Genomic DNA, 14690 nt, shown 5'->3' with positions numbered 1-14690 from the left:
TGGCATATATGCACATATAGTATGTTCATGACATGTATATGCATTTTTGTCAACAAAAAACATCAATCAATCAAACCTGTCAGCGTCTCCAGCAGAGCCAGTCGACTCAGGAGAACAGAAGCAGCCGCGGCCTCTGAGAGCAGAGCTTGCTGAGAGTTCTGGGCAGCAGCTTTGTCCACTGTGTGAAGGAGCAGGGGAACCAGCTCAGAAGCCTGTCCAAGCGTGTCACCTAGAGACCAGGGGGAAAGCACAGTATTGAGGCCATCATCTACACTCAATCTTTTTTAGTGCTCTTTTTCAGCAGCACTCTACTTCACACTCACGCAGACGTGCACAAAACAAAACCTAGGAACGGCCCAGCAAAATCAGTCTTATGCCATTTCCGCTATTCAAAAGAGAAAACTGCAGATCTACAAGCTCAACGTGTTGTGAGCTTATATCTTGTCTATTTGTCAGTTTTGTCACATGACCAAAACAGTAACCTGACACTCAGCCTGAAATGACATTTCGTTTCACTCCATTATTCAGTCTGAAAGTTCTTCCATCTACAATCACAACAGTAGTATGACGTAGTTGTTATTGGTGTTATGTGGCTGGCTAGCCTGTTGCTTGCTACTTGCTAACCAAAGAAACAGGCAGAATAGGGGCACTACGAATAGTAAGTAGTAATCAAACACTACAAAACATGTCTGCTACTGATGTTTCATAGCGAGATCGATACGATCAAATGTTACCGCGGCGGGCGACGCAATGTTTATGTTTGTGAATGTGTGGTACGGTCCGGCGGCGGCGCTGGGTTACTCGGAATCTCAAATGAGTTATGGGAAAACCCCCCCCCCCCACGCTGCTCACAAGCCCCGACGTCATCGAGTTGAAGCGAAAAAACACACCCAATGAATCGCAAAAACATATTCTTAAAGGGGCGTGGCTAGCAATTCAAGGTCTGGAACCAGGCTACCAAAACAGGGATGCCAGACTGAAAGTGGTTAACACATCGGATGCCCACGTGATCTCTGACGTCTAATTTGCTGGTGCCCATGGCAACGCGTCATTTTACCTACCGGCGAGAGTACTGGCGAGAAAAGTAATCCGAGTATGTCCTGTTTATTTCGCGAAAATCTTTTCTTTCAGTCAGGACCGTTTTTTATCATTTCTAAGCCACAGTGTTTGTGTTACGGCATGTAGAAGAGGCTGCCGTTTTGAGAAAAAAATGAAAAAAGGAAGGGAATCCGGAGAAAACAGCACTTTTGTGCAGCCGGTAAACAGGAAGTCAACGAGCCACTCAGCACGTCCGGGTGACGTAATTGCGCGCTGCATGTTGGGAAATGGAGTTGTTTCATCACCGCGGTAGCCAAGTGCAGTAGCTACAGTACAGTATAGTTTACTGTACAACGCGTCAAACGCGTCGTTGGGCACTCGTAAAGATCAAAGAGATTGACGCGTAGACACCACGTGGGCACCCGATGTGTTAAAGGCGTTTCAGACAGTACAAACAGCATGAATGACAGGCAGACCTTTAAAGGCCCCCAGCATGGCCTGCAGGTAGGCGTGCCGGACAGGCGAGGTGGAGGTCTTGAGGGTGAAGGCCTTCTTCATCCAGTCCAACAGGGCGGTGGGGACTTCCACCGTCAGACGATTAGTCCACTGGGAGAGCACCGACACGGCATGCACCAGGGTCCCCTCATGGACTGAAAAGAAAGGACATTCAGAACGGGTACACATTATTTGTGTATCATTATTTTATGCTTTAACTATTGAAAAATAGCAGATATACAAGCTCGCAGAGAGGCACAGAGTGCCGCGCTGCAAGCTTGTAGATCTGCTATTTTTGAAAAATCGTGAAAATTTGAATTTTGACCCGATTCTATAAGTGTCTCTTGAATCCTTCTAAGATTTTTGGAAAATGTCAGCAATCTGGCTAGCCATCGTCAAAGAAAAGGTCCTTTTCACTCAACTGGAGCTCAGTCTGTTCTTGAGAGACTACTATGTCAGTGGTTCTCAAACCTTTTCATGTGAAGGACCCCAAAAATGATATGTATTTGGCCACGGACCCCCATCTCAAAATATTTAGTTCCAGGGACCACCCAGAAGCAAAATTTGAGTAACAAACGTTCGCTTTGAAAATACATATATTCAAAGATTTGCACACAGTTTCACGACTTTTTTTAAAATAGCAAATCTACAAGCTCGCAGCGCAGCACTCGGTGCCACGCTGTGAGCTTGTATATCTGCTATTTTTCACTGGTTAAAGCATTCGATAATTCTAGGCCTAAATGGGTTGTTAATAAAAGGTGTGTTGTATTATCCCGAGGAGGAAATAATTCACGCTGCAGATGGCTCAGATGAGCGTTCGTGGGAAACTGTTAGCCAGTTGAACCATAGCATCCCTATTCTGGGTGGAACATTCGCTGAAAATAGTCTGTGTACAAGCTGACAGCTTGTAGATTGGCTATTTTTGTTATTTAGCATAGAGCCCTTAGGAAGCTGGTCAACTAAGTATGGGGCCTTGGGAATCCAGTGAGTCAGCTCAGCACAGTATACAGGGTTCCCACACATTTTTACCAATTAATAACGGTAGCTGCGCCATGGTCCCGCCCCCGAGCCGGATACGGAAATCATAGCCGGCGCAGACCGGAAATGCGACCGGAAGCACTTCCGGTCGGGCGATTAGACACCGATTTCCGATAAAACAGCGATTCTACTTTTAAATGTTTTATAGCGATTAAAGCATATTAAAGTCTCTGGACTATCGGGCGGGGCAGAGAGGAACAAAGGGAGAGACAGTAAGTGAGTTAATGAGCCATCCCTCCTTGACTCAGGCCCGCCTCCCTTTAAAACTCGCTCGCTGCCAATTAAATATGGGCTTTTTGGCACATATTGCCATAAATCTCCATAGACTTCCATGTAATTTATAGTGCACAGATCATGCACGCCCATGCACAGATCATGCACCATGTTTGTGCAGGCTGTTCACAGCTTTCAAACAAAAAAATCAGATTGGAAATCCGTTCAGGCATTCTTGAGAGAATAGCCATTATGTTTTACATGTTATGTAAGCAAAGATGGCTGCCCTGTATGAAAGATGGGGTTGTATGGGGGTGGAACATACAAAATCGCGATTGAAATCATGTTTACTAGATTAAATGGGGTCCAAAAAAAATAAAAAAAAATAATAATAATATATTTTTTTTTTTTTTTCCTAAGTAAAAGTCGATTTAAGTCGTTTGGCAGGGAAGTCCATAGTGAGATAGTTGATCTGAAAGTCGTTTGGCACTGAACTAGTTAAGCAGACGATGCACCATAAAGGGTGGGGAGGGGCTAAGCATGTGTGACAAGCAACGATCCTGTACCTTCTTGTTGCAGATAAGGAATGAACATCACAGCAACATCAGAGCTAAGAGTTTGGCTGGAGGTTCCCGACACGGCATGGTGGCTGCAGCTGGCAATCCCTGCAAATCATACCAGCAGCACAACTTAAAATATAGTTGCATCAATGTTTGTAATATGATTGTGAAAGATGATGGACAACGAAGAAGAAGAAAGCACTTTAAAATCCTATTACCTGACAAAACGCTAATTTTCTGGGCGACAATGGTGAGCTTCCCCTCGGACCCTGCAACCATAAACATAGCGTGACATGATGACTTCCATTGACTTTAATGCTTAATTTATATCACATGTTGCGAACTCGGAAATCTATGTTTTGACACATGACACCAAAGTGAAGCAATGTAGGAATATAGTGAAGTGATCACATTCTGGGCTGTAAAGCACACCCAGACTGAATGAATTAATGATGACAATATGAATGATTTGCCACTCACCTCCGAGGATCTTGAAGAGGTGTGTGACGATGTCCTGGACAGCGGAGGGGTCGCTGCACTGCTGGCTGAGGTTCTGCATGGCCTGGACTGCCACCTCCATCACCTGGGGGTTATTAGCCTTCAGCTGGCCTAAAATATTAAACACACTCAATATACACCTGCTATGCAAACAAACAATTTAGGCATTTACAAATACCTTCCATTGTGCTTTAATCCAGACACACACACACACACACACACACACACACACACACACACACACACACACACACACACACACACACACACACACACACACACACACACACACACACACACACACACACACACACACACACACACACACACACACACACACACACACACACACACAGAGAGAGAGAGATTTGACTTCTATATTGGTCTTACTTGCGATGGCCTTTCCAACATCCATGGCATATTGACTGAGGTCAAGAGTCACTGAGGCGACCAAGCAGGAGATGGCTGAGGAAGAGACAAGATTCATACCAACAGTATGGTTAGTTGTCTGCAAAGCTGCTCATCTCTGAATTAAAGCTAGAGTAATGTATCAGCATTCACTATGGACTGGACAGGATCGGCTATTGTCTAATCTACGATCTACAAATTCACAACGAATTGCAATTCAACATTTGTGAGCTTGCAGACCTATTTTGGCCACACAACACTGGCTTGTGTAAATTTTATTCACGGCCCGTCCACTCAGCAACTTCCTGGTGCTGAAATCACATTTTGAAGGGCAAAACCCTGCTAAAAGCCCATAGAGTTAACACAGAAATCGCAAATCTAATCCAATTTCCAAATAGTACAGTAAAAAATATGGCTAGCATGATCAAGGACAAAAGATAGTAAAAGGCACAAAGCATTATAATTTACTTTACCGTTCGAAATAATGATTTGTTGGCTTTAAGTCCAGCAATTTCCGTGTTATTTTACCCTTCTAAACTGACGTCAGCACCAGGAAGTTGCTGAGAAATGTGCTGAGTGGGCGGGCAGTGAATAGGGATTATTAAGCATATACTGTAGGCCTAGGGAATATTCAAGACTTTTCACTTATAACGACATGCCCAAATCAGCGATGCCAGGGTTTGCGTGGTTAACAGTATTTTAGGGAGGTGAAAGCTTCTCACTCTGCATGGCGTTCTCAGGGCTGCGGAGCACGGTCTTTTGCAGAGCGGGCAGCAGGAGCTCCTTAAACTCAGCGTGGGACGCGTGGCGCATCAAGGAGCCACTTTTGTCCAGGATGTGCTGCTGTGGCTTGGTCTTGCTCATGACGACAGTCTTCACATACAGATCCAACAGGGCGTTCTGAAAACAGCAAAAGGTTAGACCATATCAACAAATACAGACATGGATCTACACCACAGCCATTTTAGCATATGCTTTTTTAGGCATAATTATGCTGCCAAAGTAGTCATGCAATATGAATAATGTGCAACTTATGATGTAATTACACTCAAACACTCAATCACACTCAATTGAAGTGGATGCTAGTGTGTCCACACTGGACGCTACCATCCACTCCCATCAACTTCAATTGAGATATTTCTTATCTTTATCTTGCCCGGTGGGAATGACCCCTTTATAAAATGTTACAGTTTACAGGCAAGTGCCCTTGGAACTAGGGATGGGACGATAAGCGATATTATCGTTAATCGCGATAAAAAACACTCACGATAATCGTATCGTGGAGATTTAATTTATCGCGATATCGTCCTCCGTCATGCACTGGGATCAATTCACCTTTTATTTGCCCCACTTAAACCCTCTATCATTGGTAAAAGGTACTTAAAACTTCATACTTGAAACAGTCTTTTTCTTTGCCAAAAAATAGCCGATTGTGAACTTTTTTTTTTTGGCAAATGTTCTGCCCCAGGATAATGGATTCTGATCCCATCCCTACTCGGAACATTGTGTGACTGTTGTTGACTCCCAAGACACATTTGCCTGCGGTGTTTAAAGATGAGACCAAGAGAAACGTTTAGAGGTAACAAAGACTTACCTTATGCTTCTCAATGGTGTCCATGTCTCTCTGTGCCGTGCAGAAGTCCAGACACACCCCTAGCATAGCCAGGGTGGTGGGGCTCTGCTCCAGGCTCAACAAGGTGCTGAAGTACTCGTCAACCAGTCCAGGGCTCTGGTGAAAACAGAACAAAAAGGTCAAAATAGAGATAGTTCTCCTTTTCTCCATTTATCACGGTTGGTTATGAATTGCTGGGCTGGGCCCAAAAAGGTCATGAGTTTAAATGGTTTTCCCGCTCTCCTCCCACATCCACACTCATGCATGTTAGGGAGTATAGGGACATACTCCTGCCAGTGCCCTTGAGCATGGCACTGATGCTAGAGTTGGTCCCCACGTGTTGATTCTGAACATGAATTCACACTAGAGGCAAAAATACTTTTTGATGCAAATTGGCACGTAACATTGGGCAGCGTGAACAAGACGCCAATTTGTTTAAGCTGAAATATCCCAACTTGAACTAAGTTTGCTTCACCATTCGCATTCCGCCTGTAGTGTGAACACACTGTAACAGTTAGGAAGGGTCAAATGCAGGGGGTGAATATGCCCTCTGGCGACAAAAGTCTAATTTAACTTAAATGATCAATCACTTAACCACTTAAACCCCAGGATCCATATTCTAAGGGAATTCTTTCAAGCAAGCACGATTTCCTGAGGGAGCCCAGAGGCAGTCCGGTGTCAACCATATAGGATTTAAGATTTAATTAATGTTCTTCGACATATTCATGACCAAGGTAAGAACTATTTTCGCCCTTAAAAACCTTTTGAGAAGCAAAGATTTCAGAGTCAATGTGAAACTGCAACTCACTTCTTTCCAGAGGTTATAGAGGTTCTTGATGGATGACTTTAGGGCAGTGCCCTGCGCTCCTCCCACCACCTCTGCCAGAAGAAGACTCTGGACCTCCACCTGTGAGGAGACCACAAGATACTTGTTATTGTTTAATAAAAATATTTGAAACGGATACTTGTTATTGTTTATTCAGCAGAGACCATGTATGATTAACATAATATACTCAGCGAAAATGGAGCGTGTTGCGTAGAAAATGTCTGAAAAATGTTGACATATATTTGGCTATAATGATATGCCCAAAATAAGGAAACCAAGTTGAACGTGGTAATGAAACAATTAGCCAGTAGCTATGCCCCTCCCAAAAAGCTTTTGTCCAAAGCTAGCTTAGAATAACTTCCTGCTTGCCAAGGTTTGCCTTGGCAACAGCCTTGGCAAGCTGCCGGTTGCTAAGCTAGCATTGGACAAAAGCTTTTAGGGGAGGGGCATAGCTACTGGTTAATTGCACCACAGTTAGCTACAAGCACATTTTCCATCTGAAAAATACAGAAAAGCAGTGACATCTACTTAGTAAAGTCAACACAACACATTAGATAAATCCTAGTCAACTGTCAATGTACCTACACTGACTGTTATTTGCCAATTCTATTAATGTAATTTGGGCATTGCAGTTGAAGTTGAATTTTGGAATCAATCAGCCAATGAGTCAGGTAATTGAAAATCCTAGCAAACTATGCTTCATATATCTATGCTCAGTTATGCTCAATAAATATAGATTATGAATCAAATCCAAGAGTTGTCTGACTGAAATTACCATTTTCTTCCACACCGGTCCTTCTCTTTTCTCTGGAGAAGAAAAGGCGGTGCGGCCCAGCAGGCAGGTCCACGCCAAGCCAGTAAACGCTGCCGAGGCGGTGCACTTACTGAAAACAAAACACCATGTGATCGAACGTCAATACACCAGCCATTCTACAACCTATTTGGAATTGGAGACACTGATATTTACTGTTGAATGATGATCACTGATCAGACTGATTGATTGATTGACAGATTTAAGCACACAAGACCACTGCCCATGTGGACAGCCTGTAACTTTGGAACCATAGACCGTAAAATATATGGACAGTGAGAAGCCATTGGTTTCTATGCAGCGCAAATTAAGTATTTTGGGTCCTTGGCATGGGTGTCGCCATCATAGATTGGGTTAGGGTTAGAATGCGATCAGAGGAGGCTATTGGCTGCCAACGGTCATGTGCAACCGCAGCGATACATGGGAGAATGTGGTCGGAGCCTCCCGAAATACAGCACACGAAGAACAACACAGCCGGCTGGTATCAGCTTAGTTGGCCACGCCCCCCGCAACTTTATCATCAATTTTAACATAAATGGGACCGTGTTTTCACAAAACGCATATCATGGTGATTGAAAGGCAATTTTTAACTAGCGATAGGAACCATAAAGTATTTATGAAAATGTTAATTAAGGTTAGAAAACGAAAGAGGAAAATGAATGGGGTCCAATGGAGAACAATTCTTTTTGCGACCGGCCGGGTGGGAAAACAGCGCAACTAGCGGCCAACCATAGGAAGTTTTAGTTCCCTATTGGAATCATTTTAAATCGGCGGAACTATGCCCCTGTTTGTTACTGAAAAAAGCTTAAATATCATACCTGGGCTCTCCATTTTTGCTGATGATCCCACTGTTTACAAGGCAGTGGAGGAGGCTGGTTGCCACGATGTCAGGTTGACTCTCAGCCAGCAGAGCAATCACAGACAGGAGCTCTCTTCGAGATGCAGCATCCCTGAGAAAATAAATCTACCACTCAATGCCAAAGTCTGTAGTACTAAACTTCAGAAGGGAGTGTTTTTTAGCATGTGTGAGGATTAGGGCTGTCACGATTTCGAATCGAACCGAAATTGACGTTCGATTCAGTGGATCGAAATCACAACCCGAATCGCGATTCACTTCAGTGCATGGAAATGTCAGTTGTTAGGGCATAAAACCCAAAGTTCATATTGTTTATGTTAAACCTTTTGTTATTCTCAATCTCATTTGTTATTATTCAAATAAAAGTGACTTATTGAAAAAGTGTTTTTCAAGACAATAGCCTAAATGTATAGTCATATAGCTCTCAGTGCTGAAAAAGGAGGTTTAAAAATAGTATATCCTATATTGTATTAAAAAATCGCATCGGATCGAATCGTGACCTTAGAATCAAAGGTTGAATCGAATCGTGGATTAGGCATATCGTGACAGCCCAAATGCCGAAATGGGGATCATTTTCCTGAACAAAACGTGTAAGTATCATGAATTTTTATTTGCCAAAGAGCTTATTTTCTGCAATAATGAAGCTTTTGTTGAGGGAACCAGGAAGATGTCAATTTCCTCCTTGCACCTCCAAAAAAATCCTCAAACTCTCTATTGTGCTGGAAAAGTACAAATGTTTTATTTTTATTTTTTTATGTATGACCGGAAATCCATACCACCTACCTATATCTGTGTGGAGTGAGACAGAAGAGCTTGCACAGTCCTTTGATGGCAGGCTCAGGGAGTTCTAAAGGACGATATGTTTATTAACAATCAGCAGCGGTAACAACATTGGTAGTGAAAGGTAGAAATTAAGTAGTTCAGGGGTCTTCAATATTTTCAGCCCAAGGACCCCTTAGTTGAGAGAGAGAGAGAGAGAGATGAAGCAGGGACCCCCCACAATCTGTTCATAGATATAGTTTCATTGTTTGACAGCATGATCATCAGTGTGTATTTTGGATTCATGTTAATGTGTGTTTTCAGGTATTTAACCACTTGAACGGTCAATACTTAATAAACTTGTCCTTTCACTGTACTTAGTCTGCTCTTTTTCCTCTCCAAAGCTCTTTGACGAAAATAGCCGATGTACCAGCTCACAACGCCTCGCATCGGCTATTTTTGGCTAAAGTTCTCAGAATATGGACGCTAGGGTTCAAGTGGTTAATGTAAGAAAGATGGAAAAAAAACAAGTTCCTATCACACAAAGATTTAGAGGACCTCCCTGTAGTTACTCTGAGGACCCCCTAGGGGTCCCGGACCCCCTGTTGAAGACCCCTGAAATAGTTTATATTACATTTCTCACCTTTGCCACTCAAGCACTGCTTCAGTTCTCCAAAAATCTCTTTGCGTTCATTTACACTGGACGAAGTCACTTTCACAGCAAACTTCTTCAGTGTGTCTGAAACCTGGAATAACGATCAGTTATTTTAGATGTAATTATTCTAGTGAACTGCATGATCCTGCTGGACATTTAGCCTAAAATCACAATACAGTGAACAAGTGGTAACCGGTCACTTCGCCAAAAATCCAACTCGCCAAATTATCCACGCTCATTGAGCAGGTTTGTCAATGCTCCTGGATTTGCCAGGATGATTGGCAATTACATCTACTATGTTAAATATTTTCCAGGGGAGGACCCCCAGATGAGAAGTCATTATTAAGGATGTCTTACTTTGCTTCAGTCATCAAATTTGTACACCTACATAAGGCTGAAATTGTACCCATGCTAGTAAAGCAAGCCTGATAAAAGTATCAAACATACACAAAATTCAACAGAACACAGGAAAATATTTATCTGATAAGAGGTTTTGGGGGACGACCACCAGACCCCTGTTGGGAGTTCCGCGCACCCCCTAAATCTCCTGGATTCTCCTGGACTGACAGTCCAATGTTGACAACCCTGCTCATTGGCGAGGTGTCCTAGCGAGTTGATTTGGCGAGTTGGATTTTTGGCGAAGTGACTGGTATTCCAACAAGTAGGCTATTCAAAGCGAGGGCTATTTATATAGCAAAGTAATAGCTGACCAAAGTAGGTACTTGTATGCAAGTCAATTCTACAGTGATATATCCAAACAGTATAATAAGGGTTACTCTACAGCCTCTAAAGGCCTTTCAACAGTGTGACTTGCTATATTTGTGTACGGTTGGCTCGTCACCAGGTAACTTCATATGTTAGAGCAGTGGTTCTCAAAGTGGATTCCAGGGACTCTGTGGGTTCCTTTAGGGGGGTCTAAATTGACCCATAGACCCATAGAAGTCTGTAACACTGACAGTGTACAAATGGAACCAAATGAACCCGCATTTGTACACTGTCAGAGTTAAGGAGAGACCTTGAAATTTGAAAGTTTGAGAAACAATGTGTTAGAGCAAGTTCACAACATGGTCTGCAAATCATATTATAGTGTCATCAATCATCACTGATCAGCAACATAGAATGCAGACAGCGAGCTTTGGTTTGGCAGCCAAGTTGCAGCAAGTTAGTCAATCAGTGATCAGTGTGCTTCATCATCAATGATGAGAATGATCATCATAACGCTGATGATGATGATATGTGGGGAGGCTGCTGTGGCTACGTAGCACTTTGTTAGCCCTATGGTTTCCAGCGAGCCTGCTAGCAACCTAGCTGTTATGGGAATGCGGCTATAAAGCTCTGTTGAACGCGAAAGCACAGCGACGTTATTCAGCGGACATCGCTCGGGATGACACGGACTACTTGTTTACGGCGCCTGGTTGACAATTCCGTGCGAGGATAGCGCCCTAATTTAAAACGGCAGAAGCACAAACCTGCGTGTCCGCTGCCATCTTGCCGGGTCTGGTGGTGCAGGAAGGACTTGTACCGTTACCTCCTCCGGGTCATCTGCAGCGCAGCCACCACGTGGGTTCTTCTCTGACTGCGTGCGTGTGAGTTGAACAAGCATGTAGAACAGGGGTCTTCAACGTTTTCCAAGGACCCCTTGAGAGAGAGATGAAGCAGGGACCCCCACAACCTTTTCTTAGATTCCATAATTAGTTTCATCGTTTGACAGCACAATCATCACATCAGTGCATTTTGGAATCATGTCAATTTGTGTTTTCAGATATTTAACCACTTGAACCATCAATACTTAGGGACCTAGGGAAATTTATGGAGGGGGGTCACTGGAGGAAAATAGGGGAGGGTCATGTCTTTTTAGTTTTAGTTTGAGGGAGGGTCATCAAATTTTACTTTGAGTCCAAGGGAGGGTCATCCAATTTTTCTTTTTAAAATGAGCCCGGATTTTATATGCATATTTTCTTTACAGCTTTCCTGAATAATAGTACAACAATAGTCATTGACACCCCTCCGTTGCTTATCTTGGTTTTTCCCAACAGCTGGGCTATTGAGCCTTTCCCATTGTTCCTTCTATGTGTCAATCATTTAGCTTGGCCTATCCAGCCAGTAGGCGTGTGCAGTTTCTGGCCAATCACTGACGCTCTTCCTGGCAGCGACAATACTTTTAGTCAGAGGGAAAAGTTCAGAACACAACAAACATGGCGTCTTACAACATCAAGAGAACAAATGTGCGTACTAAAAGTTACTTGGATCACAATTTAAGAGCTTCGCTGCAGACCCTCTCTGCTGAGGAGAGTCTTGTCAGACTCGAAACTAAATTAGAGAAGAGCACGGACAACAAGAAGATCAGAGGGGTTAGGCAAGTCCTACTGGAATTGCGTGTGTGTGGCTGTTTGGATTTTGATTTTGGCTTCGAGGTTTTTTCGTCTTTTTTTCTTTCTCCACCACAACGGGAATCTTTTAGGGATAGTCTCATTGATGAAACATATGGCATCCCTGTTTTAATATATAGGGTTAAGTTCGGCCGGCAGTGGATCATCTTAAAGGATGGCAGTGTTCCAATGGAAAGCATTTTTCTTCACTTTCACATTTGCGTATAAAATTTCCCAGACAGATAGATGAAGCGGTGAGTTTACAGATTAAACATTCATAGCCTTCTCCTAAGTCCTGTAACATCATATGATATAGAAGTGGTAGCTTAAGTTCTAGAGTTCACTTTTATTCACTAAAATGTTATCTGTGAAGATAGCTCAGTGCATTAGTCACTGTGCTAACGATCCATTCGTCCCGTGGGGCCGCCGGTTCGAGTCTCATAGGGGGAGGTGAATTTGCTTTATTCATGTTCTCGTATATAGTGCTATTATTACTGCAGTTGCGTTTATGAATAAGTTTATGTTTTTAGGGATCATTTTACTCATGTATAAAATGTTATGTTTTAGGGGAGGGCCATCTTCTTTTCTTTTTTTGGTTGGGGAGGGCCACTGATTTTTTCCCACATACAGAGGGAGGGTCATAGCATTTTATATCAGGGCATATACATTTCCTCCAGTGACCCCCCTCCATAAATTTCGTTCTGTCCCTTAATACACTTGACCTTTCACTCTGTACATAATCTGCTCTGATATTTTTGGCTAAAGTTCTCAGGAAATAAAAAGTTTCTGTCACACAAATATTTGGAGGACCCCCTGTAGTAACTCTGAGCACCCCCTAGGGGTCCCGGACCCCCTGTTGAAGTCCCCTGGTGTAGAAGGAGAAGATTTTCATTCATTCATTCATCATTCATTCAATTAAATAGAATAAAATAAAAGACTAAATGAACTTGGCTACAGGCATAAACTGAAAGGGATTGATGCTGACCATGTTATTAATGATCTATCTATACCCAGGCATATTGGGCATATACACGTGTATGCTGTCACGTCATCTCAACCCAATGTTAGTTATTCATGCTAATATTGATGGAGAATTAAAAAAGAATTAAAGCCCCTGATGTGACTCCCAGACTGTCACTACTCTGATGGCAGACCCCAGAACAGTGTTTTGCCAAGTTTGATGTGGATCGGAGCAACGGCCTGTGGCCCCCAGGGCACCTGACATGCAGGGTGCCTTTGGGGCCACTCATGGCTCCTGGTTCGAAGTGGAACTATTATTATGGCAGACTGTATATGACTATAGTCTAATTTGTCTAAAGTTGCCACATCCACACAGCTCTCCAGCTCTAAGTCCCATAGTCTTTGCACCCAGGACTCATTATGTTGGAGCTATGGTTGGCTGGGCAGGAGTATAGTTAACCCTCAAAATGACTATATATAAGGGAAAAAATTACTCCCAGAAAATATGCTTTAAGTGGGATGTGAGGTGTCTAACTAGGTGTTTTTAATTATTCTGAATCCATTGCAAGCATTTGTTTTACACAAAAAACATCCATTGGGCCAAAAACACCCCCAAAGAACGATGGTTTAGTGATGAGTCATCACTTTTCACAGTTGTATGGGGTCCTTGGCCCAAGGAATGTTTTTTGTGCAAAACAAATGCTTGCAATGGATTCAGAATAATTAATAATAATAATAATAAAACTTTATTTGTATAGCACCTTTCATGACATGAAATGCAGCTCAAAGCGCTTTACAGAGCAGAAAATGAAGCACAAGTGCTTAACAGAGAAAAAATAAAATACAAATAAAAAATACAGAATAAAAACAAATAATAAAAACAAACTAGAAATACTGTTCCTTCGAAACAGTGTGGGCTCGGTTCCAACCCAACAAATAGGATACTTTAAGGTACTGTAAGGTACAGTACCTTACAGTATTGTACTGTACCTTACTATACTGTACTGCACCTTACTGTACTGTACTGTACTGTACTGTACTGTAACTTACTGTACTTTACTGTACTCTACTGTACTGTACTTTACTGTATTCTACTGTAACTTACTGTACTTTACTGTACTCTACTGTACCTTACTGTACTGTACTCTACTGTACCTTACTGTACTGTACTGTACCTTACTGTACTATACTATACTGTACTCTACTGTACCGTACTGTACCTTACTGTACTGTACTCTACTGTACCTTACTATACTGTACTTTACTGTACTCTACTGTACTTTACTGTACTCCACTGTACCTTACTGTACTTTATTCTACTTTACTGTACTTTATTGTACTTTACTGTACTCTACTGTACCTTACTGTACTGTATTGTACTTTACTGTACCTTACTGTACTGTACTCTACTGTACCTTTCTGTACTGTACCTTTCTGTACCTTACTGTACTTTACTGTACTCTACTGAACCTTACTGTACTTTTACTGTACTCTACTGAACCTTACTGTACTGTACATATTATATGTGTTCTAGATCTACATTTTTGATTCTGTGTTTGGGAACCAGCAACTGTCAAATGGACTCCAACTGT

The 14690-nt window shown here is 42.5% G+C and overlaps 1 protein-coding gene across 1 annotated transcript in view; it reads right to left on the bottom strand.

Moving 5' to 3' along the window:
* The window catches only part of gcn1 (GCN1 activator of EIF2AK4), a 76666-nt gene extending 65382 nt beyond the window's left edge, over nucleotides 1–11284 (bottom strand). Inside the window, exons 1-14 of the mRNA XM_080739320.1 lie at nucleotides 11239–11284; nucleotides 9758–9860; nucleotides 9139–9202; nucleotides 8318–8449; nucleotides 7464–7572; nucleotides 6671–6769; nucleotides 5845–5979; nucleotides 4973–5150; nucleotides 4233–4307; nucleotides 3825–3953; nucleotides 3563–3613; nucleotides 3351–3449; nucleotides 1515–1688; nucleotides 77–229 (exon numbers count right to left, since the gene is read on the bottom strand). Coding sequence (XP_080595446.1) covers nucleotides 77–229; nucleotides 1515–1688; nucleotides 3351–3449; nucleotides 3563–3613; nucleotides 3825–3953; nucleotides 4233–4307; nucleotides 4973–5150; nucleotides 5845–5979; nucleotides 6671–6769; nucleotides 7464–7572; nucleotides 8318–8449; nucleotides 9139–9202; nucleotides 9758–9860; nucleotides 11239–11256 — 1519 coding nt within the window. The 5' untranslated portion in view covers nucleotides 11257–11284. The remainder of the gene's footprint in view (nucleotides 1–76; nucleotides 230–1514; nucleotides 1689–3350; nucleotides 3450–3562; nucleotides 3614–3824; nucleotides 3954–4232; nucleotides 4308–4972; nucleotides 5151–5844; nucleotides 5980–6670; nucleotides 6770–7463; nucleotides 7573–8317; nucleotides 8450–9138; nucleotides 9203–9757; nucleotides 9861–11238) is intronic.
* Nucleotides 11285–14690: the final 3406 nt, after the last annotated feature.

The sequence above is a fragment of the Nannobrachium achirus genome (assembly GCF_963921795.1).
Source record: "Nannobrachium achirus genome assembly, chromosome: 12".
Classification (NCBI taxonomy): Eukaryota; Metazoa; Chordata; class Actinopteri; order Myctophiformes; family Myctophidae; genus Nannobrachium; species Nannobrachium achirus.
Note: the sequence above shows the minus strand (reverse complement) of the source record. Positions and strands in the feature narration are given on the sequence as shown.